The following is a 26,625-nucleotide window of genomic DNA, read 5'->3' on the forward strand; positions in this document are numbered from 1 at the left end:
CTGCTTTTTTCTGCCAAAGCTTAAAATCTCTTTTTTTGTGCAACCCAAACTTCTTTCTTAAAAAAAGATAGTTTTCATTATTTTACACAATAATTTTACAATAAACCTGAAACTGTCAAAAAAAACTCAACTCTGAGTAATACATAGTCATTTTTTACTGCAAAGAAAAATCATAAAACATTTAGACCAAACCGTTTTTTATGTCTTGTATGAAAAAAAACAGACATATAGAGATAAAATAAATGTATAAATCCAAAAACAAAGTCAAAACTTAAAAATTTCCTAAAAAAATAAAAAACAGGCGTAGTTCCACTAAGGATTAAATCACAATTTACTCTTTTTGTGTTTGTTTTAAGCCTAAAATTTGAAAGTTAAAAACTTTGTGAGACTTTCATGTTCAATTTTGAATAAAAACTGTAACCTAGCTGATGTGATTGGTAAACTTATCAGTTAAGAAATTTCTAAAGGTTAAGTGCGGACAAAAAATATTTCTTCTCATCGGCATAAAACCTCCAATTTCCAAACTCTGTTAATATGAGAAGACTTAAAGGTTCCTTTTATATTTTTTATTGGAAATATTTTATTGGCTTTTTCTTGTTCAGCTTTATCTGTAGCATGGTTAACATCTTTGGCTTAAGCAGCAGAGATCTTTCCTAACAGAGACATCAGCAGCAAGAGAGAGAAACGTGAAATGTTTGGTGTCAGTTTAGTGAGTGCCAGATGGGTTCTTGGGTAATATTGTGAAATGCACTGTAAAGGTTTCCTTCAGTGGTATTTCTGTCAACAACTTAAGCAAAAGTGGAGGTTACAACAATATATTAAGAGAAATATTTCTAAAAAAAACGTGTATTCTCCGATCAAAATTGTGTTTTTTGGTGTTTTTGTGGAAAGGTTCTGATGATGGAGGACATCTTTAAAGAAAATAAAGTAAAAGAGCATTTCTGAGTATTTTTTTTTTCAATTTCCTGTGAATCAAAAAACAGATGAAAAAATGTCATTTGAAAAATAGAGTAGCTGTGATGGCAAGGGGAAGGGGGGTGGGGTTGCCTACAACTCAGGGGCAAATTTTTACTGAACTTTTATAGCTATGGTGAAAGTATGTCCAAAAAGTTGACCATTCTTCCAGATAACTCCACCTGTTCGACTGAGATCCTTCATCCACACTCAAATAATGAACTTTTCTTGGAAATCTTTTTCAGAGGAGAAACGTCTGTCAGTGTGTTGATGATCAGGAAAAATATGCAGTCATAACCTAAAATATTCAGCATTCTGATGTTATTTTTGTGGCTAAAACTGAAATAGTGTTTTCAGAATGAATTATAATTTATGAGAGAAGATTTTTTAAATCACCTTTTGACTCCACAGACCAGTACAACCTTTAATCTTCTACATCAAATAAACATAATGCTTTAGTTAAAAATTAAAATCGATTCATCACATTACAATAAATTCAGAGGACTGAGGAGGCCGAGTGCTGTTGAAAATGTACAGAGGAAGAGGGAATCAAAACGATCCCAGTAGGGTAAGCGTGTGCATCCATATGCATGAGTTTCATGGAATATATTTTATGTAGACTCAAAAGAAATTATTCAATCTGTGTTTCAATCTGGACTAATGTTAGGCTTTATGATTCAAGCAATCTCAAGTAGATTTTTTTTTTCTCCAGAGGAACTCAAGTCAGTCCAGATTGTTTTAATAAATGTTTGGATCTTCACTGCAAACAAGAAACAAGCAGCTAAAGTTGAAGCTTTTTATACTCAGGACTTCACAGTCAAAATAGCATCAAAGTTGTACAACGATCCATCTGCTCGTATGAGGAAAGATGGTTATTTAAGTATTAGTAGAAATTAAAATTCAAAAGAAATCAAGTTGAACTTACTTCAGTCATTTAACAAATGAGCAGAAAAATCCATCATCCATCCATTATTCTGACAAAAAAATCTCTATAGTCTTTAACCCTGCTGTGGCTTTCAAAACCTTTAAAGAACTTCAGTACCAACCATGAAAATATTTATGCCCAACTAATTATTTAACCTTTAAAAAATATTGATATTAAAATAATTACATTTATATAAACCTATTTGATAAAGTATGAGCTCTACTTTACTAAGCAAATTAACATTTGTAATTGGGATTAAAAAAATGGCTTATACAGTTATGACCATCTAGTACTTTAAATGGTAAATGGCATATACTTGTCTAGCGCTTTTCTTCTTTAGTCAACAAAAAGGAAGGAAATATTTGATCAAAAGTTTTACATTTATTCATTAAACCTTTTAAAATGTTGCATTATTTCAAAAGTGAAAATAAAACCTTTTTACAGTCTTGATTTCTGCCATCTTGTCCAAAAACATTCTAACTTTTCTCTTGTGGGACACATACAGATCAGTTTTAAATATTTTGGGGATGTTGCCAAAAGACAAATTCAAATGAGATTAGATAAAAGAACATATTTGTTGTGTGACAAGCCTTTTAAACTTCTGTAGTATGGATTTATTGATCTGCATTCACAAGAAGTTTACGGACCATAATGTTAAAAGAAAAAGAAAAAAAAGGTAATCCTTTTACAATATCTCAAATGTTTCTACAACTTTTTAAAAAGGAACACCATCACACTGTGGTTGTGCGTTCTCAAGTGCAGCAACAGCTGGTTCGGTCCATGCCAATTGTTTCTGACACTGATGGAGCAGAAATGTTTGTACTGAACCAGTTCCAGAACCACAACCGCTGCCCAACACCGCCGTGGCAATTGTCCTCCCATTGAGTGTGAAATGTGGCCTCGCGCACACAGGAAACCATGCGTGCTGGTGCACACATGCACATTTCAATGCACCGCTGGTCTAACTGATTGTTGGAACAGTAGCTATATGGGGTTTTTAAGGAGCTAAAACTGTTTTCTAGAAAAAACATGCAGCACTGGAACTCTACCATAACAGAGTGGGACACATTTGACTTGGTTTGAAGGACAAATTTAGGAAACTGGGATGGGGGGGAACGATCCAGAAACCCAAAACCTCAATCTAATTTAGTCATCAGCAGAAGGCAATTAGTGAGGGGAACGGTCTTTGCCAGAGCAAGCAAACGAATGACACACAAGGAGTAAATTGAGCATTTCGCAACTAAATCTCAATTTTTCTGGGTTAATAATGTGACAACAGAAAATGATTGAAATAGTAAGCACAAGCTGTAAAAACAACCAAGTTTTATCTTGGTGGAAAAGAATTCAAACATCAGGTTAATTGTTTTAAAAAAAGGCAGCACTCATACGGGTCAACCCCCGAATACATACAACTGACTTTAGGTCCTGAAAGAAGATTCTATAGCATCTTACATTGATGTCATCAAAATAGTCAAATGTTGTCAGTCCTGCTGCCATTGCAGCCACAGATAAACTCATTTGCATGTCTTCTGTACTAATATTCCATTACACAACCTTTAGCTTCACCTGTACTGTAGCATTACTATGTTATGCAATGCTACAGTATTTAAGAAGCATTTGATTTTCTACAAGAACCGGCAAGAACTTAAGAACTGGTATCATATTGATGACATCCATCCATCTGTCCCTAAATCCATCCATCCTTAAAGCCATCCATCTATCCATCCATTCATCCATCCATCCATCCATCCTTAAAGCCATCCATCCAACAGATCCAACTGATCCATCCATCCAACTGATCCATCCATCCAACTCATCCATCCATCCACCCAACACATCTGTCCATCCATCCATCCATCTATCCATCCATTCATCCATCCATCCATCCATCCTTAAAGCCATCCATCCAACAGATCCAACTGATCCATCCGTCCAACTCATCCATCCATCCACCCAACACATCTGTCCATCCATCCATCCATCCATCCATCCATTCATCCATCCATCCTTAAAGCCATCCATCCAACAGATCCAACTGATCCATCCATCCATCCATCCATCCTTAAAGCCATTCATCCAACAGATCCAACTGATCCATCCATCCAACTCATCCATCCAGCCACCCAACACATCCATCCATCCATCCATCCATCCATCCATCCACCGAATGCGAACGAGAATATCCTTTAGTTTGCTGTGTTTTCATGATAAACTTCTGACAGACACAGACTTTGCTTTTACTCGGATTAAACTTTATCTGTCTAGACATCTGTAGATTACAAATATCCACCAATTCATCAGAAACAGTCTTTTCTGCAACCACAGGGTCTGATTTCTAAAGCAGCTTTTAAAAATATATCGAAACCTTTTAATCATTTTCATACGTATCCAACTTTGTGTGTAAATTGTAGGTGTTGCAGGAAAGTGTTAAAGAGAAGTGGAACAATTAGTCAAAAAAAGGAGTTGGGAATCTCGTCTAACCTGACACAGTCTGCCATTACAAACAGAAAAAAAACCTTAAAACTTTGGAAAAAGCAGAAGATCTTTGGTTTTTCTACTCGTTCTTCTAGATTTCAATCTAAATGTCGTAGGTGGGTGTGAAACTTGTGTCAGGAATTATGTTTCCTCCAATGTGCTGTGGATGTAAAGATATTTCCTTTACATTTTTACATAGGCCGGGGATCGGCTGTTGGCTACAGGATGATGGTGTTGCTCAATGGGCGAGGGAAATTGATGGTAATTATCAAATTGGCCACTTAACATAAAGTATTAAATGGTTCTGGAAAAATCTGTGACCAGTGGGTCATACGTTTGGCTTTTCAAAGTTGACTGGAAGTCACAAAAACCTTACTGAGGGAAAAAGGAAAGCTTCAATGTGATTATACCTTCAGGTATAATCACATTCGTGTTTCCATTAAATCTGAAATTTCGAAAAACGGAATTTCGATATTAAATTATCCTAATGGAAACACCACAATTTCGAAAAAACTCGCCTTTTTCGAAATAAAGTTTTTGCGCTTAGAGGAGGTGGTATTTGGGCCGTATCGAAACAGTAGTTTTTCGAAAAACTGTAATGGAAACACTTTTTTCGAAACAAACGAGTCACGTGACCATTAACCGGATATGGCGTTTCGGACAGGAAGCAGGAAAAGCTGGTCAAATGCGCTTGTTCACAGCAACTGGCTGCCTTGGGCACCGCACAGCTCATCAAAAGTTGAGCGTGTCATGCAAAAATGCTGAATCCACAGCTCTTCGGTGAATTCTTCAACCACGATTTAACAAAACTGTTTGACTCTACGTCGCTCCCGCGTTTAAGGAGCCTGCCGCTCCAAGGCTCGGATCAGACGTAGACGTCTTCTCTGAATGGGAAAGATGAGAGCTAGCTCCGTGGCAGAAATGTGAATGAATCTACTGCACATGAAAATAGTGTTTAAATCCGTCGTCATGTTTTTTTAATGACTTATCGCGGGAATTACTTCGAGTTTTTCGCATAATCATGGTTTAATGGAAACGCTGTTTTTTCGAAACATTGTTTTATCGAAATTCTAGAAATTTCGAAAAAGTTTTGCGCAAAAGTGTAATGGAAACGCTATACCTTCAGGTATAATCACTCATTGCCTCCCTGCTTTCACACCATCACCAGGGTTCATGTCCTTGAATAGTCTTCCTTGTTTAGTAAGAGTGAATCTTCTGGTGCTAAATTTTGGTCTGGATCAAACAAGCAAACCCTGGTTTGCTTTAGAGCAAGAAACTAGAATCACTTGATGCTGAAAGAAAGAACTGAAGTAAGCTAAAGGGAGTAAATGACTTAAGGAGTATGTATTATTCTGTGTTCCCACAGAATGTAATTGACAGCCAAATTTGCATTGGATGCTTGTCCTGGGATGTGTTAATAAACTTGACGCTCCAGACGTGGTAGAAGTGGTAGAAGTTACTGTCTAAAGTTTTTAGTTTGATCACTACATGCACTGTATATTTGTTTTACAATGCATAGAAGACACAGATGCATTTGTGCATTTTTTCCTGTCTGTGGCCTGGTGTATCCTAACCGAACGATTAGGGTAATCAACCCTCAGGACCCAGTACAGGTGTCCTATTCCTAATCCGGTGCTGGTTCCATGTCCCAGTACAGGTGTACTAATCCTAATCCGGTGCTGGTTCCACGTCCCGAGAGTTTGAGACCTGTCATTTAATGGGAATAGCCAGTATGTCAAAAAATGACAAATTGGGGACACCCAAAACGTCAGAAAGTCATGTGGAGGGGGCCCAAACCATACGTCCATATATGACGAGTTGGGAATGAAAATGTGTAGGACAAGTCATCTTTGCTTAAGTTCACATATTTAAACTGAAGGACCTAGACTGCATCTGTACGTTGACTTAACATTGAAAATGGATACTCCTGATGCACCTATCACAGTTGGTGTGAATCCAGCTTTAGGAGTAGCCAAAGGAAACAGCCCACAGGGCAAAAACATGGAAACAGTTGTAACTTTATCATTTTGAACAAGCTCACAAAAGATAAATGCGAAATCAAAACAATCTAAGTGACAATATGTCATCTTTTTTTGTAGTCTCCTCTCAATCAAACCAAATCTGCTATTATTCTAGTGTAAACCCTAAATTCTTCATGTTGGTGAGATCAATGTCAGTTTTACAGATAGCGCTGACTGTGGCAGTAACCTCAGCTCTCAACACTATTATTCCTCTGTTTTTATTTTAAGTTGTCAATTTTTTCATCTTTTTTATGGTAGCCTCACTCTTTATTATTACTTTTCAACCAATTTTGTTTGTTTTTAGGTCTCCAGGTCAATTTAATTTCCCACCCACAGCTATGGAAACCACCCACAGAAACCCAGCACTCCTTTTGTTTAAAAATGAAGATCCTGCTGTTCCGTGTTTCTGTCGGCAAAACGGACTTTTGTTTTCTTCATTTCTCATCTTTGGTGCTTAGTTTTGCGTTTAGATTGTCTTGTTAGTTATTTTATCAACTGCCTCTTTTTCGTGTGCACACCTGCTTTGAGTTTGTGATGGCCACAGCTGTTGCGTGTTTGTGGATCATCATCAGGGCGCATGCATCACGCTCTGTTTCAGTTTAGTCCTGCCAGGTCTTTATGTCACCTCCGCTCTGTCTTCGTAGTTTTATTTTACGTTTGAATTTTATTCTGTTCTCCTTTGAGCCAATGTCTTGGGTTTTTTCAGTTTATTCTGTTAAGACAGCTGCCTGTCTCTGTCCTTCAACAACCAAACACCCACGACAGAAACTGTAAATGTCCTGAAACACACAGAAAGTTCCACCCAATTTAAAGATCCAGTTATATTTTCATGTAAAAATGTAACGTTTGTCATAACAGTATTTAATATTTTACAAGTAATGTATGCCTGTTATAACAAAAAGGAAAATCAGTCACAAAAAAGTGACTTTTTCTATTTTCTTAACTGTCTAAAAGATCAAATGCAAACTTATGAACTATATATATATATATTACCAAGGAAAAGATTATAAAGAAAAGAGCCTTTATTTTGAAAATAGTCTAAGGTGAGAAGTAAAAAAAAGTGGGTTCAATACAGCTCAAAAAATATGGTAGAAGTTAAACCAGAGAAAAGAGCGGTAAACTCTCTTTTATCTTTAGCCGAACATCTGGATATCTATAGAAACCTGGTACATAACATTTCAATCTGTCCCAGGAGACAAAAGATCCAGAGATACCAAGAGGGAAACTGAGGCCAAGTGAGCTTTTCCTCTTGTCAAACAGATCCAGCTCTTAGCGTGAATGAAGGGAAAGGAAACCCTTAAGGGGTCATTTTTTGAAAGTTTGACTGCTCATCTCATAACACAAATATTAACAATAATGACTCCATTTCCTAATAATTTCCTTATCGAGCCCGTAATGTGGTCCATTTGTTTGCTTTGTCGCTCTCCAGAGATATAAGGCCTTTGTTATTTGAAGACTCACACGGGAACCTGATGACTTGGTCAGCCGGGGGAGGGGAGGGGGGCTGTCACCGAAGCACGCATTTCACATCAACCGAGACGCGTCCTGCAAGTATAAGACCCAGCTGCAGCAGCACTTGCTGTTGAAACAGCACTTGTCTGGAGCATGCTCACCAACACTGATACGATTCGCACATTAGTTTCAATGTTAAGTCAATGCACAGACACAATAAGACGTCCTGTGTGGCGCAATTTGTGAATTTGTGGCGTCTGCGCATTCAAATATCTGAACTTTGGCCAACAATTTAACCCCTAACCAATCAGGAACTCAGCTTTGGCCTGTGAGGTGTTGATGACGTGATCAGTGGGTGGAGTCCAAAACCAACTTGGAGGACAATCTGATCTCTCTCCTCTTAAACTTTAAGTTATTCATATTTGCATCAAGACATAATAAAAGAGTCCTCTACTGTGTTGTCTTTGTATTCTTCCCAGCATCAACTGGAACTCCTCTCTGAGTTGCTGTGGTGCAATCAACGCCATGATGAGTTTTGTGTAGCATCAATGCAGTCTTCCCATTTGGACCCACAGTGGCTGGGATCGCCAAGCTGACGTCCGGTCATCACCAGGTGTCCGCCCATGCCAACAGCCCTCATCGAGTGACTGCCATGCTATCATAATATAACAATCAGGTGGTGGTAGTGGGACGGCAGCACAGGGGCAAGGGGGTGGGTGGAGGCTGGCAGTCTGAAGTCAGCCAATACTCAGACGATTTTGGGGACCTTGGAGACCAGTCAATAATCATGTTACTTCCTCCCTACCACTCACCTGTCAACAGACTGCCACTGTGCAACCTTGAAAGGTGCCTGGATGGCCTCCGAATGATGTCAAAAAGTTGTCCATTCTTCTATTACAAATGCCACCTCATGGCCATCTACCTAATTTGCTGAAAAATTGGCATGCTGTGGTATCATTCATGTCTTCCATGAAAAGACATACAGTCAACATTTTTAATATTAGCTCCTCCCACATGCGGCAGTAGCATCATGTTTATGAAACATCTTTGGATAAGTGTCAAGTAGTCAATTCGAGGTGGAGAGTGGCAGTGGACGCACAACTGATGCGCAAATCGCATTCGCTGTGAACGTAGCATTCCTCTTTCTGCTTTTATTCCCTTCGTCCTTCCTCTTTTTTTTTTGGCACACATGGTCACCTCTTTCTGTCTTCTGTCTCTAAAATGGGCCCCACTAGAGAGCTCAATCAGCTGAAGCCAGTGCTTTTGAGGCCGCCCTCGGCTGGACACAAACCTTAATTAATTGGCTGCATTGTCCTAAAGGCAGTGGGGCTGGCAAGCTGATGGAAAAGGAAACAGCAAAAAAGCGGGGAGCCCTTTCACGTTTTCATGTAATTGATGGAAGCATTTCAAGCTAAAAACAAAGGGGGGGGACCTTTAGTAACAAGAACTGAACCCCTTATGCTCAATGTAAAAACCTAAGAAAAATCCAACCTGCTTAATAATATATATATATATATCTATATATATTCATTCAGAGTTTTTTGCTTTGAGGGGGTGTGGGGGCTGGTAGAGCCTTTGTAAGATGACGGTGATAGAAGGAAGGAGACGGCGAGAAAGTGAGGACCCACCGCCCCACACCCCACTCTGTGCCTTATCTGCTAAAGCAAATGAGTGATGGATTAACCTGGGATCACCCCTGGCAAATTGAGATGACCCCCCTCCCCCCCTGCCGCGCAAACTTTACCCTCCCAGAGGGCTGCATTCCACTTCACACAACCCGACACATGCACACATACATAATTCATGGTGGCTTCTTTTTTTTCTGCAACTAAAAGAGTATAAAACAAAATCAAATGAGAAGAAATAGATTATTTTTTAGGTCTGGTTATGATTGCAAAATGATATTAAGCTGCACAACCCTTTTCTCTTTCATATTAGGATCTATCCATTATGATTATGAAGTTTTTTGCCAAAATCAAAAAGTCTTTGTCGTTTTTTAAGCACATCAGCGGTAGCTCATCAGAAACACAAATGTTGTGGGCGGGACTGTTGACAGAGCGACCCGCCCCCTCCCCATCACAAGCCTCAAGCTAACAATAGCGGCGCAAAAATAACCATAAATAACCAAGCAATATTGAATCAATTCAGTCGTACAGTTTTGGTCCAGGATCGCAATTCGCTACCGCTGGTGCGTTGAACGCTCATCCTGTCTCGCACACTTAAGCGTGAGCGGGCCAGGTTGCACGCAGGGGGAGGGGAGATTTTTGCACGCCCATGTCAGTAGTTGCGTCATCAGTCTGAGCATTTTCAAGCATCCGGTTTTCTGATGCAACATAATTTGAATTAAGAGATACTCAGAAAAGCAGTTTTAATTGTAAATTATTTGACATAGGTCCTCTACTACGAGAAAAATACTACAAGAACGTGTTAAAAACACAAAAAAGATTATTTTAATTGAAGTGGGTCTTTAAGCATCAGTAATAACACCTCAGCGACAATAACTGCTGTTGTAATAATAACAATAACTAAACTGAAATACTTATTTTTAATCATTTCACTTGTAATGGCCTTCCACTTTGGAGTTCTCATTTGCCCCCCATTCCAAATTCTTCTACCCCCTCATATAAAATGCTCCACTTCTGCCATAGATAGAAGTTGGGCAATGAGCCTTCTTTGTACAAAGGAGCCTGCCTTTCACTGATATTAAGATATTAAATCAAGAGGAAATGATTGATTAGTTACAGATCAATGTAGTTACACAACTTTGTTGTGCATTAAACACTCGTGCAACCAAGGATCATGCTAGCAGACGGTAGCCATAGCAAAACTTGTCGTCAAACCAAACTTTACGTGTCTTTATTCATTTTATTTGAGATAAAAGTGTTAATAAGAAAGTTCATGGTAAATATTTTTTGATTGCTCAGAAAAGACACCAAACTGAGTAAAGGTCAGAAGTCTGCTATACTAAAAATCTTCATAAAACCACTTTTTTAGATGTATTTAGATCGTCTACTGTGACACAATGTCAGGAATTTAAATGAAATTACCTTAAAATGAGGCTTTTCACTGAAATTATTAGGATTAAAACTAGATTGATTAATTAATTACACGTCTTAATGAGTTAATGGTCAAGAAATGATTGCATGACAACACTTTATTTTGTAATGCTATTGTTGGCTGACTGCAACCTTTTGTGCAGCAACCTGCAGCTCATCCCCTCCTTCGTACTCCTGGAGAATCGTATCGAAGCTGACTGTGACTCCTGGCTGCATGGACTAACGTACAAACACACAAAAGCAAGCGTGATTTTAAAAGGCATCCATTACCTCCGAGTGCTGCAAACCTCTGGTGAGCTGCCATGCACAGACGCACACAAAGGCAGACACAGCCTGCATCGTGACTTATATGGGAAAGACAAAGTTTGTTGATAAATCACTGCCAGCTATTCAGCAGAAACGCAGAGAGGGACACACAGGAGCAGCCACAGGGAAGGTATTTTTTGTCTGGCAGAGGCTCAGAGTGTTTGACGCACAATAAAGTTGTTTAACTACATTGATCTGTCGCAGGTGCTTTTAAAAAACTGTGAGAGACAGAGAAAGTGATAACAAAAGAAAGGCATGTTTATTCATCATTTCCTTCTGATTTAATACTTTAGTAAAGCTTGTAAAGTCCATTGGCAGCTCCGAAACTCTTCTGCCTTTGAGGCCAGCTCCAGCTCAAGCGGATGACGACAGGCCTGTGCCACAGTAACAGCGGGGGGCGCTGTGATCTGCCCAGCAGGCTGCTGTATGGAGGCGTAACTCCATCCAGCCATTAATCATCCGCATGGTGAGTCTTAAGGACCTGCGCTGAGCTCGCTGCGCTCACGCTCGTGCTAGGTGGTCCTGTCGGCGAGCAGAGCCACCGCTGCCAGAGAGGTTTTGCCAGGACTTTCACCTTGAGTCAAACGCTCAGCTGCTTCATGTGCAAAAGGCCTCCTTTGTTATGTTTCTTTCTCTCACATTTTAGCACAGCGTTTATTTTGATGTTATTGTAGTGGGCGCTGTAGACACTTTGCCTGAAACAATGTGAGAGAAAAAATGTGGGGAAAGGTTTGGAATATATTTATTTTGGGCAAACCAGAGAAAGTTGAAGTCTTTGCTTTTACTGCTCAACCAATCTTTATTTCTTTTCATTTTTGGTCATTTTGCTTTCATTGTTCACAGCTGCAAACACTAATCCTGGCAACCCAATGGCTCTAGAGTATATATATATATCAGAACATCTAATGCTCATTTCTGTACTAAAAGAAAGTACATAGTAAAACTTTTATGAATAAAAATGTGCAATTGTGAAAAGGGTCCCTAAGAAATAAAGTTTATTAATGCATTACATGGCAGAAGCAGATGCTGAAGTCATTTTATTGTTCCTCTGTCACATTTTATAGATTTCAAGACTTCATTTTAGTTTCTTAATCTTTTTTTCTGTTTTGCTTTTAGAACTATTTTACAAAATGTTAAATGTATAAAATCTGGCACTAGGTTTGTCCAAAAAACATGTCTCCTCAAAAACATTTTTCAAATATTTATTTATTTATTTTTGCACACCAAAAATGATGGTCCAGTCCATTTCCCATCAATTGAAAACAGTCACAAAAAAATTGCCAGAAAATAAAAACAAAAGTTGCGGCGAGACTATTTGTGGTTATGAAGCTAGTGAAAAGTCTTTAAATTGTTAGAGTCAAAACTCAATTGAAAGCTGATTAAAACTGTCATCGTGTGGTGAGACTAACAAAGACTCGAGGTTCTAACAAGGAACCGGAATAAGCTGAGCAAGGAAAACAAAATAGTCTCTCGGGTTCTGCTACATTTGAGCTGGATGAGGAGCTGCGGCTAAATAAACAGCTGACAGACCTAGTGTCCATGATGAATCACAGAAAATATTTGAAGTTTCCCAGCAGTCCTTGTGGGAAGAGAGCTAGTCGTCTGCAGAGTACAGTGGTGGGTTTTGCAGTTTGGGGGCCCAAAGAGGGAAAAGGCAAAAAAAAAAAAAACTTTTTCAATCAGACTTAAATGATGATTAGAATCCAGATGACTGAATGAAAAAGGAAACAGTTAGGGATGCATTCTCAATATTTTCTGATATAAATACTTATTACCCACTCATAATCTAGCAAGGGTTTGGTCAAAACGTCTCTGTCACAAGAAGCAATACAAGCAGACTTAATCATAATGTCAGGAGAAATTAAAAAATATAGTTTTCTGACCCTGTTTTTCTGTTGTTTACTTATTTGCATGTATTTATTATTATTTTTATTTTCTTTAATTTCTAGTTTTTAAATAATATTCACACAGCTAAGTGAACAAGCGGTTCAAGTGGTGATGGATGAAGGACTTACCTGCAACTTTATATCAAGCTTCAGGTGTTTTTAATCAGCTTCCTCCATCCAGACTGTGACAACTTCATACCGTGACTCTCATCATCTCGGTTCAAATCTCTTCAAAAAGGAAAAGTGTGACATAAAAAAGACGCAGGAAAAACTTTTTTTAGGCCGTCTTCTTGGTCATTGCCTTTTCCCTTTGGCTAACCTGTTTTTTCTAGAATAATTTCAGCTTTTAGCTGTGTTTAATGTTTACCTAGTATATATATATATATATATATATATGTATGTATATATATTATTCATATCGAACTGTTAACTTGGGTTGTGTCCGACTTCCCTAACTATTAACTATTCCGTGTACTATTTTGTGCACTATAAAGTCCGTGAGCCCTTTTGTCGAGGTGTCCATATTTACAATTCCAACATCAAGTGGCCTGGAAATTTCCCAGAAGTCTCTGCGAGAAACCAGTTTGCATCAATGCTCACTAGATCAGCAGATATAGACCATGATGCATTGTATTAGAATGATTTTTCATTAGGAAAAAAGGTATGTGTAATTAGTTTTTGATAAATCATCCAAGTTTTCATGATCACAACACAGTGGATTCATAAATAGTCTTCACAAAATGTTAATGTGTATAAAAAAGAAGAAGAAAAAAAGTAGTGAGCATGTGTCCAAAATACGTTAAATCCAGGGTACTTGATAGTACTGCAGTAGGTTGTCTTTAGAGTAGTAGGGGACTTCCTAAATGTACTTGATCTTTAATCTTTACTTCTGTTAAGTAAGGGTGTGTATTGGTTAGAGTCTGGTGATACGATACATATTGCGATACCTGACTAATAATGCAATATGTATCACGATATATCCCAAAACTATACCTAAAGAATCTTTAACTCTTTTTTTATTTTGTTTTTTTAAGAGTATGCCTTCCTGAATATTAATCCATTGTAATAAAATGGAAAATTTCATTTTATTTAATTATCACAACATTAAGCACTGTAAATGTATCTCATTTACCCAAACAAATTCATGGTGCTTTTCTTTTGGTAAAATTTGATATATTTATTCTTAAAAGGAACAATCAACATTATCTGATTTCCAAAATAAAATATTTTTTAGTATAAGAAGAACAAAAGTGGAAAACAAAAGTAAAAAACTTTAGGAACCCCCTAAATAATGAATTAAATATCTCTATGTTGGCCTTTTAAATCAATACAAGTATCGCCGAATAAAGTATCACTACATATCGCCAAATCGATTTTTTTCCTACACCCTTACTGTTAAGTCACAAATGGAATAGTCCATTGTTCTCAAGTAATGGGGGTGCTTTGATAAACTTTGACAATGGCATCTTAATGCCTTTTAATCTTAAGGGTACATAGAAAAATGGGATTCATAATTTGATAACAAAAGTATTACACATTGCAATTAAATATTGCCTGTTGTTTTGTGTTTTTTAGCATCTTATTGTAGCATTTTTCTCATAATAGAGGACCTCTGTAAAATCACTTATGATTAAAACTGGATTTCGGAGTATTTCTTAATTTAAATCACATTGGATCAGAAAACCAGATGCTAGAAAAACCTGGGGCTAAAGTCTCTCTTACCACTCTACCTCCTTACGCATTTACTTTTCTCGTCCGAGCTGGCCCAAAACTGTACGACTGGATTGATCCAATATTGCTCACCATTATTTTTGAGCCGCTAATGCTAGCTTGGGGCTATAATAAGTACGTGCTTGAGCAGGCAGAGAGAACTCTCAGCAACAGGGAGAGGAAGGGGGCGGGGTTGCTCTGAGTCAACAGTCCCGCCCACAGACCAGAATTATACATCTAATGAGCAACTGCCTCTGTGCATAAAATGTCTTAAAAAGGACAAATGCTCTTTGGTATTGGGTAAAAACTGCACACCCATAATTAAAACACTTCTAGGAACGATTTTACAAAATAAAAAAAATTATGATTGGAGTAGAACTTTGAGTATTTATTATGGAGATTGAGGCCTCTATGTAATCTGCCCCTGGCGACTACTGAACATTATCATTTTTTAATCAGACATTGATGGAGGACGAAAAAAAATCCATAACATTTTGCAGCAAACAGTCTCCGGAGTGTAAAAGCAGTTAATTAACAACATAAATCCTGAAGGAAGTGACAGACAGGCATGGCGGTGTAAGTCACGTTCACACATCTGATGTGAGAAACTGGTGCCTGGCTCGCAAACACAGACTGATCATGACTGCTGTGGCTTTCATTTATCCATAGAACGAACACTTTCCATTACTCAGAAACGTCTCCCTTTCAGTTTTATCTCTCCATCTCTAACACACACTCGCACACATTCATTCATTCTGCAGTTCAGTGCCAAAAGCCACAACAAACAGAGATGCTCCCTCAGCTTTCACTCCGGCATCAAGTCACCAATTAATTCATTAACAGACGTCTCTGCGGGCGCTGAAAAGCCTCCAGCCCTGGACAGAATTACTGTTTGCGTAAACATTCGCTGGCACACAATGTTGACAGAGAGACGGGCTTAGCAACGAAAATAAAATAGAGATTAACAGGTAAATGTGAAACAAGCAGAGACAGAGAGGAATATGTGCAACTTTCAGATGTTGAGGGGACATGTTGATTTGACTTTTTACTCAAATTAGCCTCATTCCGCTAAATCTATTTCTTACTTTTCTTGGAAATGAACAAAGGATCTAAAGTTTTTATTGACTAAATAAGCTTTCAACAGTCTGCCTCTGTGTAGTGCAGCTCCCATTAAATCAAATGAACACTGCTTCCCGCTCCACCGCAGGTAAACAGCAGTGTAACTTCGAAGTTCTTGGCCTGGTCAGATGTTGTTAAACAAAAAGCAACCGCAGTCCATGTTGAGTGCTGGCTCCACCGAGGGTGAAGAGAGGAAATGAGTGCAGGCCAGAAGCCAAGAGAGTAAAGGGATCCGGCTTCATGGCAAAGCATTTCCAAAGGACGACTGTGAGGTCACGTTTCTGGTCTGAGCAGAAAGACCAGCACACATGTGGACACCGGTTTGAGAAGTGTGTTCACACTGCAAGCAGAGTCTGGTTCCAATTATGCGGTGAAGCCAAAGCAATGAAACAAAACCACAACCGCAAACCCGCTCGTCCGCCGAGCCGGGCGACAGATCCGCAGGCTGCAAAACTGACGGCTTTTGATGCATGACATTCAGCGCCCTCGCTTTCATAGCCCCAATAATCCATAATCAATTATATTTTTGCACTTGAGAATAACTTCAGAGAGCAAGCGGATCCTTCTGGAAAACTGTTTCAGATGTTTTGCAGATTCTCCTCTAGCATAAACACTCACACAGCCCTTTTAAATCTTTTTTATATAAAAAAGGAATATAAAGTCTTCAAAAGCCTCTGAGAATTTATTATCTGTTCAAAACTGGAATTCTGTCAAAACTTGAATGACTTTTTAAACAGTCTGCATGACAAGCAACAACAAGCTCCAAAATTCCTGCTAACAAAAAAGGCTGCTGCCAAGTGCTGACAGTAACAGCTCCAAGATCGGAGACGCTTCCACACCTTCTACAGTATCTGCTTTATTTGTCACGACGTCCACTTGAGGAAAAATGGCTGCTGGGACGAATGAGCTCAGAAAATGTGTTTTTTGTGGCTAACACATAAAGTGGTGTCATGCAAAAATGAAAAGGGAAAATTTGACTTTTATTTGAAAATGAATCTGTTTATCTCATTCTTGGGATCATGTTTGTTAAAAAATTGCACAAGTTCGAGAGCACAAATTTATTAGTCAGGAGCAAACAGTTTCATCGGTTTTATGTCTTTTTACGAGGTGAAAATCCTACTCAGATGTTGTGGTTTGAAGCACCGACTAAAGAGGAAAAGTTAACAGCCATCTGAGAAGAACATTTCTGGACAACCTAAACACTTTTCAGACCTTCTTCTATTGAAATATGAATGGAAATGTTTGGTTTAGCAGAAAGCAAGTTGAGCAGAAATATTTCATTTAAGTGTGTCTTGGGTCATATGGTTTACTTTTCCTCTTTGGTCCGCTGGACTGTGTCTGCTTCACCCTGTAGACGAACCACACCAGGGTTCACTTGCAAGTGAAATGAGACTTTGCAGGCCGACCAGAGTATATGTACCTGGTCCACTCGAGACTTAAGGGAAGTTTTTCACCTGTAAATTCAGTGAACTTTGGTCTGACGCAGCAGCTCTGGTGTGAATTCAGACTAGAAAATGTCTAAATGTACAGTTTATAGCAATAAATGAGGCAACAGGATGGAAAAAAGTTGGACAAACTTCAATGCTGAGATAAAAAGCAGAAGTCCCACTTCAATCATCGTTGGATCTATTTTAAAAGTGTTTCCAGTGTGATCTTATTGTGATTTTGTTTACTCTCTCTCTCGCTAGCTTAAAGCTCCTCACAACTTCAACATAACATTACCGGTGCAACAAAAATGCAGAGCAATACTGAAGCTATCCAGTCATCAGAATGGAGCAGAGCAGGGAGCTTGCGGTCATAGCGTCTCTGCAACAAACACGCTGTTTTCAGACAAGATTTTTTCATCTTCTCCTGATTCACAACGATTAGAGTAAAGAAACACTCAGAAATGAAATTTTAAGCTTAATTTTCTTATGACGTGCCCTCTATCATCAGAAAAAGGCTACTGGGACATGTTAAAACACAATTGGGTCTTTAAGCTAAAGGACTAAAGAAAAATATGTCTTCTTGTAATCTGACCTCTGAGAACCAGAGCTGCTGTCTGTCCCATACAATCTCACTCCCCTGGTCATATATGGATGTATGGTTCATTGCTTTTTGACGTTTCTGGTTTCCCCAACTCGTCATATTTTGACGTTCTGGCTGTTTCCATTAAATAACAGGCCCCTAGCCTTTGGGACGTGGTACCAGATGTGGTAACAGACCTGGAACCAATACTGGTCTAGGTACTGGTCTAATCCACCGCCCCCTGATTAGATGATGCATTTTTACCTGTCCAGTACCAAGCGACCCTCGGACCAGTACCGGTTCACAGTCAGCAAATCAAAAAACGATGAGTTGGAGACACCCAAAACGTCCAAAAGTAGCGTGGAGGGTGGGCCAAACCATACGTCCATATGTGACGAGTTGGGAGTGAGAAGACATAGACATTTACCAGTGAAGATAAAAAAAATAATTGAAAAAAAAAGTAAGCATCCAGATGACCCCATTTATAATATAAACATGCCCAGGATAGCATTAAGCTCAGATCGCACTCTTGCAGCTTCAGCATCCGTTTGACCAATCACACAGCAGCTGGTGAGTGAGGGAGTGTGACTCAAAGGATTTGTCAAAAAAAACAGTGAGAACTTTAAAATTGGTTCTGCATGAGGGAATAATTGCTTCCTGTGGTTTTGACAGTCCTGCCTGTAAGAAAAAAATGTCTGTAAAGCAGCATTGATCTGCACAGATCTTCTGCATTTTGGCTTTCCAACTGGATCATGATACAAACCTCAAACCTGCTACCTACCTCACAGCAAAGGCTAATTTAATGATAACCAAGTGGTCTGACCTCAGATAATTATTATTTTTTATGTCATAAAACAATAAACTTACTGGACACAAAAAGTGCTCACAACACTTCTAATAAACAGAAACTGCATTGATGCACGTCTGCCTTATCTCCAGAGTTCTGGTGCTCCAGAATTCTTCTCTTGTTCCCTCGCTCCTGCTGCATGTGAGCGTCTGTTCTTACTGCCTTTTTTAGTGATCAGCTGCAGCTCTGCATGCTGCACACTCAGCCTTGCTTACAGAATGTACTTCCCCAGCGTTCATCAGAGAGATACAGCAGCTCTGTGAATGTGAAACAGAAAGCAGCTCAGCTGTCTGGACCCGGCGCCGCTTATTTCTGGTCCTGGTTTATAAAGCCAGTTGTAAACACTGATAAAAACCCATGAGAAAGAGGATCTTCGAGAATGGGAGACCATTCTCCTCCCATTTGAAGTGAAGGTTTTTTTTTTAAAAAGGTGACATTTATTTCCATCTTTGTTTGCTTTGACTCAACAATGCAGCTTTAAAGATAAAAATATTTACATTTTAGAGTCTTTTAGCTGAAAAACATTCCTTCTAATTCACAGATCATCTACACTCATCTGACGGAACCAAACTTCAACCAGAGAGCAGGAAATATTTCACAGCTGCACAACATTCTGCTCTATTTGGGTCACGATTTACATTTCTGAAAAATGGTGAAATCAGAGCTGGAGTTTGTTTTGCACAGTTATGGAAATTTATAATGTGGAAAAAATAATCAGCAAGGACATTGATTTAACTTTTTGGGGGGAAATTTAGCAAAAAATAAAAAACACATTTTTGCCTAAACTCAAGTAGAAGCAGACTTACAATAGATTAGTGGAAATAATTACAGTGCAGTTCATCCTAAATGAAGATTTTTACGCACACATATGTTCATTAAAAAAAATACTTATTATACACAAACATTATTATAAGACGTAAAAACAAATTGAAAGATTTGATTTTCTCTCTTTCTTGCACAAAAACACAATTATTTTAATTGGAGCGTGGCGGCTTGCCTGCATGCTGTTTGTTTCTGTCAGTCAGGTGTTCCCACACAACACCTGGAAGTCATCAGGAGCCCTTTCTGCTGAGTATATTTTGATGAAGACAGAAAAAAAAAAACAAGCAGAAGATCCGTCATAGCCACGCAGATGATATCGGAGTATAAACAAAGCTAAAATTATCCTCTGGACACTCGAGGACACTTTTGATGCAGCTAAGAAGTCTTAAGCACTGACTAAATGTAGAAACCTTTTGATCCAAATTTTAAGCCCTGAATTTTGACTCCCAGGCTAAAGGCCTGAGATCCTGTCAAATTTCCTTCAGATGCTACTCAGGGTTAAATTTTCTTTTTTCTTTTATTTTATTTCTTGTTTGGTTGTTTGTACTCAAGTAACAGTCTTCTAAAGTTTTGGAAGTAATAGAAATAATTTCCACACTGCATTTCATGTGACTTTTTGAGACTTATTAGAACAAATGGTTTGGGTCAAAAATATAAAACTTCAAAGAAAGTCACTATTAAAGGCATTTATAACATAACTGAAGCTTTGGGTTTGGATAAAATTGTTATTCACCTTCCAGAACAAGTTTAGTATAAAAAAAAATCCCTTTTTTGCTTGAAATTCCCCCACTTATGCCTTGTTTTAAAAAGATTTTCTCCTCATTAACTCTTTGGCAGCACAACATTGAAAGTAGCATAAAAAAAATCTATTTTTGCATTTTTCATGCTTTTCCTCAGCCTCACTGAGCCCTAAAAACAGATTTTTCATTTTTCCACCTTTTCTGATGTTGTTAGTCAGGACCAGGGAGGGCCGGTCCCACTATTCCCACACCGGGAGACATCTCGTTGCACACGGAAACACTTTCTCAATGCACACTTTCCTAATGAAAGCCTGGTGACATTCTCAACTCTCACACTCTCAGGGGGACCTTTAAACTCGTCCCCCTTGATCTAACAGCACCAATTTAGAAAGAAGTGGGATTGATTTTCCCTTTTTTCTCCTCAATATTTTGCAAAGAAAAGGGGAAAGCGTGAAAGTGAAAGGCCAAACAAACAAAGTTTAATTTGAGGAGGTTCAAGCATAATTGATTTTAATTTAAAAAGCTGTCAAATCTACAACTAAGATGCAAAGTTTGCATCAAGAGTGCTTTATATTTTATTATTTTGTGGAAATTTAACAACATCTGAAAGAATAAGCAATGAGCAAAACTCTCCCTTTAGGCTCAGTTTAATTGTGTGTAATTCTGAGTGTGGACTTTCAGCAGCGTGTTTTCATCTGCCCCAAATCCTGTCTTCACAAGGCTTTAGGAATGGATGAAGCCAGCAAACAGAAACCTTTCAAACAGCTTCCACGTGACCTGATCTGCAGCTGTCAAACGCCGCCGAGCCGCCTTCACCGATCAGACCTGCGGCTGAGAGAAGATTTCAAGAGCCTGAATGGGCCGGAACGCCCTGCGTCGCTCTGAAATCTCAAGTGTTCCCGTCTCTCATCGAGCACCTTTCTGCTTTCCCTCCTCTGTAGCTGTCTGTCATCGCCACTCATGCGGCGCACCTCATCCAACTCCATGATGTCTGTAAGTCTGCTGTTCCACAGCTCATTTGTTCCACAAATGTACCAATAATTTAAGAGAGAAATATAATAAAACAGTTTAATAAATTCACAACAATTCAAAATATCTGAGCAAAAATAAAGAACTTTTCTGAACTTTTTAAAACCTCATTTTCTTGTCTGTTTTATATCTATTGCACTTTATTAGATACATTGCTCCACTTTGATTTTAAATAGTAGTAATTCAAATCATATTGTTTATTTTTTATTGTCAACATGGTTTGTGCTGGCCTCAAGTCGCCCTTCTTAAACAGATTTAGATCTCAATAGTTTTTATATGGTTAAATAAAGGCTTAATAAAGAAATAAATCTGAACAAAATTCAGTAAATTACTAGATATTTTCAAAACAAACCTTTAAAACCAAGTTTGTATTGAAACATAGATAATTTCCTAAAAATTGCAAAACATGTTCTGTGAAATTTTCAAGAAATTTCTAAAAGTTGTAAAAAATTCCAGTTTTTGAGTCTGACATCACCTCATATTTACATTTTTTGTGTAAAATTTAACTATATATTTTTTGTGCGTTTTTGTTTAAACATGTTTAGATTCAGCAGTGACTTACAAAAAAGCTGCAATTTCAAATGGTCTAAAATCCTATTTTTCTTTATTTTTTTTATTTTTTTATTCATTTTAAAATAAAAATTAACCTTTAAATTGTATGATTTAAAAGCTAAGATTTGTTTTTTTTTATTTTACAAGACACGTCTTTATGTATTTCAATGTGCACATTTTATTTTTAGATCCAAAATAATGAACTAAATTGAACTTTTTTTTCCCCTCGTTATTGAAAGAAGAAAAAAAAAAAGTCCATGCAAAAGTTGCGTTCAGGATAAACCGGAAACGCGCGTGCACTCACCCACGCACTCGTTGGCCTCCCTGGCCGTGGCTCTCTGCCACGGTCTGTCGTAGTGGAACGGCTTGCACCTGTCGCACTCCGGCCCGGCCGTGTTGTGCTTGCAGTCGCACACCAGGCTCCCGTCGCGGTCCTTCACGCACCGTGACGCGTGCCCGTTGCACTTGCATCTGCCGCCGACCTGCAGGTCCGACACGGCGTAGAAGTAGGAGTCCCGGGCCAGCTCCGAGTCGTCCTCGTTCTCGTCGCCGAACGTGTGCAGGCGGCTGAAGACCACCTTGATGTCCGTGGCGGTCACCCAGTCCTGCAGCACCGGGGAGTTGTCGAAGTCGTGCGCGGACGGTCTGCCGTCCAGCGTGCTGAAGGCGATCAGGCCGCCGGTCAGAGGGAACATGTCCGTGTGGGAGTCCGTGCACACGGCCTCCTGCTCGTTCTGCTTGGTGATCACCGCCCGGTTGGGCTTGTTGTACATCTTTCTGCACTGCGTGGAGTAAAACTGGAAGGGCACCCAGGTTTTGCCATAATCCATGGATTTGTAGATCACCATGGACTCGGGACGCGGGGAGCAGAACTGCAGGCTCACGTAGGTGACCTCGAACTTCTTGCCAAGCGACAGAGTCAGGGTGATGTTCTGCGGGTACTGGATGAAGTTCTCGGACTGCCAGCAGGTGAGGTTGTGCGGGTTGTTGAGATCCGTCAGGTACGCGGGAGGGTGGTACTTTTTAGGGTCGGACGCGTCGCAGCTGTGGCAGTTCCTGGTCCTCTCCTCGCCCTTCTCCGCGGATGTAACCACGCAGTAGCGGCTGGGCGTCTTCCCGCAGGTGCTGGACACCTTCACCTCCTTCCCGAAGGCGGCGTTGACGAAGTCCGGGATGCAGCGCCGCGGGTTACCGTGCTCGTCGTAGCAGGGGTCTGGGGGAGAGGTCTGCGCCGCGAACAGGCTGATGCCGTAGCCGCCAAACGCGCTCCGGAACCAGAGGGAGGCGGCGAGCAGCACGGCGTGCACGGCCCTCATCATCACAGGTCCTGCTGGAGGAGAGGACAGGAGGAGAGAGGACAGGAGGAGAGAGGACAGGAGGAGAGAGGACAGGAGGAGAGAGGACAGGAGGAGAGCGCTTAGCGCAAAAGCTTTCCAAAAGTAAAAGTATCACTCAGAAGTTAAGTTTGCCAAAAAACATTTTCATTTTTAAAATTTATGAATATTAAAACTTACCTGAAAATAATAAAATATAAAAAATGCTATTTAAATACTTAGATTGGTGCGTAAAACTCGTGCGTAAAAAGAGGAGCGGCTGGATCTCAGAGTCGCTGATGTCCTTAATGCAAGCCCCACTCCTCCTGCAGGTCTTTTCAACCCCCTTTTCTCCTTCCCCACCGCCCTCTCACTTTCGGATCTTGCTTGGCATCACTTGAGGGATACTCATTCTGAGGGGTGACACCAGGCGGAACAAGGACGTCCACTGGTGGCGCATCGGGAGACTGACGTGCGCAGGGACGCAATCGAGCATCTCCGGAGGGACCGGTTTGGATTTCCTTCTCCGTCTCAGCCACACCTGATGACTTTCATCCGACACAAAATAATCCAACTGAGTGAATGGAGAAATCAAATCTTGAACAGCCGGGCGGCGTCCAGGAGGAACTTGCGCGCGTGGCCGCTGCTGAGCAGCAGCAGCTCGCGGGAGTCCGCAGATAATGACACTAATGCAGATTTAACTGTATCTTTAAGCACTTTGCATCCCTTCTGAATTGTGGCTTTCCCTTGAAGTCCTACAGCTGTTGAAGATGACCTGTTGCATGTCGGCTCCACTATTACAGCGCCATCTAGCGCTCAGAAGTTAGCGGAGTGCCACGTGTCGTTCACTTTTACACCACAAGGGGGAGCAATCACACCACATTTTCTATTAGAATCGCTTTTAAATGAATTCCCTCAAAGAAAAGCAGAAATGATAACCTGATATTACTTTGTTTATCACTGATAATATATATATATATATATATATTTAAATATACAATTCATTTTAAGGACACACTTTGGGTCAAGAAGAGATCTGTTTAAACTGGACATATTTTACTTAAAACCAATACATTATAACAAATAAATAAATATTATTGTCATGTTTGTGTATTGGTGTGTGTGTTGGTTTTTCTATGTGTGTCAGTGCGTCTGTGTGCGTTTGTGTACCTTTTGGTGCGTGTGTCGAGTGTGTGTAGCAACACACACCCATCCAGTGTCGACATCTCAGAAATAACGTTTTTTTAAATAGTTTCCATGAGGTCACATTTAGAATTCTCATGATCCATTGATGCTTATTTATGCAAATACTGTTTGCATCAAATCACTTTGATTCCAAACTTACTTTAATTTTGCATATAAATGAAGGCAACAATATAAGTTATTTTTTTAAATCAAAGTTGGAAATAAATTTGGAAAACCATAAATTCTTGAGACAATTTTTCAATAGTAAAGAGGAAAAATACGAGTACAGCTTTGGATGGATTATCCCATCCTCTAATGCAGGTTCTTCACTCCACTGCAAAAGGCATGAAGGTAAGATTATTTATAACTGAGCTGATTAAACCAAAGACTCCAACATAACAGTATTTTTCTTTGCTATTATATTGTTTTGTCTGGGGAATATCTAAAGTGTTTTGATAGTTGTCCGGTTGGGTGCATTTTTATGACACCTTTAAGGTGACGATGATGATGGTCGTGTGGATGGAGTTTCACATAAATAACTTAAGCTAAATGTTTTTAGACAAATGAAAAACATAAGTTTCTTGGACTGGATGTTCAGTTCCTCTGACTTTTTCTGATTTTTTTTTTCTTGATAAAGGCATTCTTATTTTTTCACTCCTCCACAGAACTCCCACTCTATGTATCAGATTTCCAATCCCCTTTTCTAATCCGACCGTGAGTTAAAAAGTGAAACTTGTAAATTGAAGGTCAAACATTATGTGCAGATTTAGAAAAACACGCAGGATTTTCTTGACCTTTCAGATATTCTTCCAACTCATTTACAGATTAGAATGTTTTTTTTTCTTGACCAAGATAGCTGTAAATCTCCTTTAGTATCAAGCAACTCCCTGAGATACCACAAACAAAGAAAACATCCTTTCTAAAGCTTCTGTAAATGTAGATAAACAGACAAAATCGTTAGTTTTCAAGTGTAAAAGTATAAAAAGTAGTTTATATAGCAATATATCCACATATAACAGAAAAGTCTTGCTTAAAAATTATTGCTTAAAAGTTCATTGAAAAAATACAAAGAATGTGAATCTTTTTTAAATGGAGTCAAATGACTAAATCATGCTAACATATTATTAATTGTTCTGATATATTAATGCATTTCAATGAACACGTGAACAGATCTAAATATGCAAATGAGTCTGCAGTTATAGGAAGTTTATGCAGACCTCAGAAAACTGACAATAGAGGAATCAGGAGGAAACACGCCGACAGGTTTTTATTTGAAACAAAAGATGAAGATAAAATGTTCAAGCAGGAAATTCAGATTGAAAGTTTCAGTACAAACATTGTGCGCAAACAAAATGTGAAAGTAAACCAGAAACTTGCAAAATATGAATGCAACATCTTACTGAAAGTAAAAGCAAATGCAACTTTAAAAGAGGAAACAAATACGTCCATTCATTTTGTAAACCTGATGAATTGCTTTCAGGGTTGCTGGAGCCTATCCTAGCCACTGACTGTTAGGGTGAAGGTGGGGTATACGCTCCGAGCAGACTGACAGTCTGTCACAGGGCCTCATGACCATATCACTTTTAAAAACAAAATTAAACAAATTAAAAAAATAATTGACACAAGTGACATTTTAATATTTTTTAAACTCTATTATAATGTTAATGTTAAAATATGTATGGTCTATGTATCTCCTCTCTGGAGATAATAAAGTTTAAGTATACGGAGCATATTTTTATAATTTACTTTTTAGACAATACCATGCATACTTTAACACAACAATGTATAGTTCTGTACATATGTGGATATCAATGAACTCATTAATATTAGATAATTACATTAAGTGGTTGAGGATATTTATTATTAACTAATAAGAAAAAACATGTTTTTTTTCGTTAAAAACAATCGTCAAATATTTTAGATTTATTTTCCTTTACTGTATTTGTTTTCAATATTTTCACATATGTTTGATGTAGAAATCGTCGTCATAGTTATTTTCTGATATTTTCTGCTTTTCAGAGCAAAAATTTTGAATTATTTTTACATCATGAATTTGTCAAGTTCTCCAGAGTGTTTTGTTGACGTGTGCTTTTATTTTGGTGTTTGGTTTTCACCTATTTTGAATTTAGTTTCCTGCTATTTTGAACCTTCCTGCAGTGTTAGAAAACGAGAAAGATTGTAGCTTCAGACAGCTCTAAAATAAAGCTTTTCTGTTTGCTTTTGTAC

At 38.8% G+C, this 26,625-nt stretch overlaps 1 protein-coding gene and 1 long non-coding RNA gene across 4 annotated transcripts in view; one reads left to right on the forward strand and one right to left on the reverse strand.

The window, feature by feature from the left end:
- Window positions 1-12,859, forward strand: part of LOC118599131 — a 27,513-nt gene extending 14,654 nt beyond the window's left edge. The window contains exons 3-4 of the long non-coding RNA XR_004948422.1: window positions 8,307-8,440; window positions 11,027-12,859. This is a non-coding gene — a long non-coding RNA (uncharacterized LOC118599131). The remainder of the gene's footprint in view (window positions 1-8,306; window positions 8,441-11,026) is intronic.
- Window positions 1-23,965, reverse strand: part of ntn1a (netrin 1a) — a 67,773-nt gene extending 43,808 nt beyond the window's left edge. Inside the window, exons 1-2 of one of the 3 annotated variants that reach the window (XM_024289709.2) lie at window positions 23,416-23,965; window positions 22,206-23,231 (exon numbers count right to left, since the gene is read on the reverse strand). In XM_024289709.2, the coding sequence (XP_024145477.1) occupies window positions 22,206-23,220 (1,015 nt within the window). In that variant the 5' untranslated portion in view covers window positions 23,221-23,231; window positions 23,416-23,965. The remainder of the gene's footprint in view (window positions 1-22,205; window positions 23,232-23,415) is intronic. The other 2 variants (XM_024289708.2, XM_024289707.2) reach the window with 2 other exon arrangements.
- Between the last annotated feature and the right edge of the window lie 2,660 nt (window positions 23,966-26,625).

The sequence above is a fragment of the Oryzias melastigma genome, linkage group LG1 (genome assembly GCF_002922805.2).
Source record: "Oryzias melastigma strain HK-1 linkage group LG1, ASM292280v2, whole genome shotgun sequence".
Classification (NCBI taxonomy): domain Eukaryota; kingdom Metazoa; phylum Chordata; class Actinopteri; order Beloniformes; family Adrianichthyidae; genus Oryzias; species Oryzias melastigma.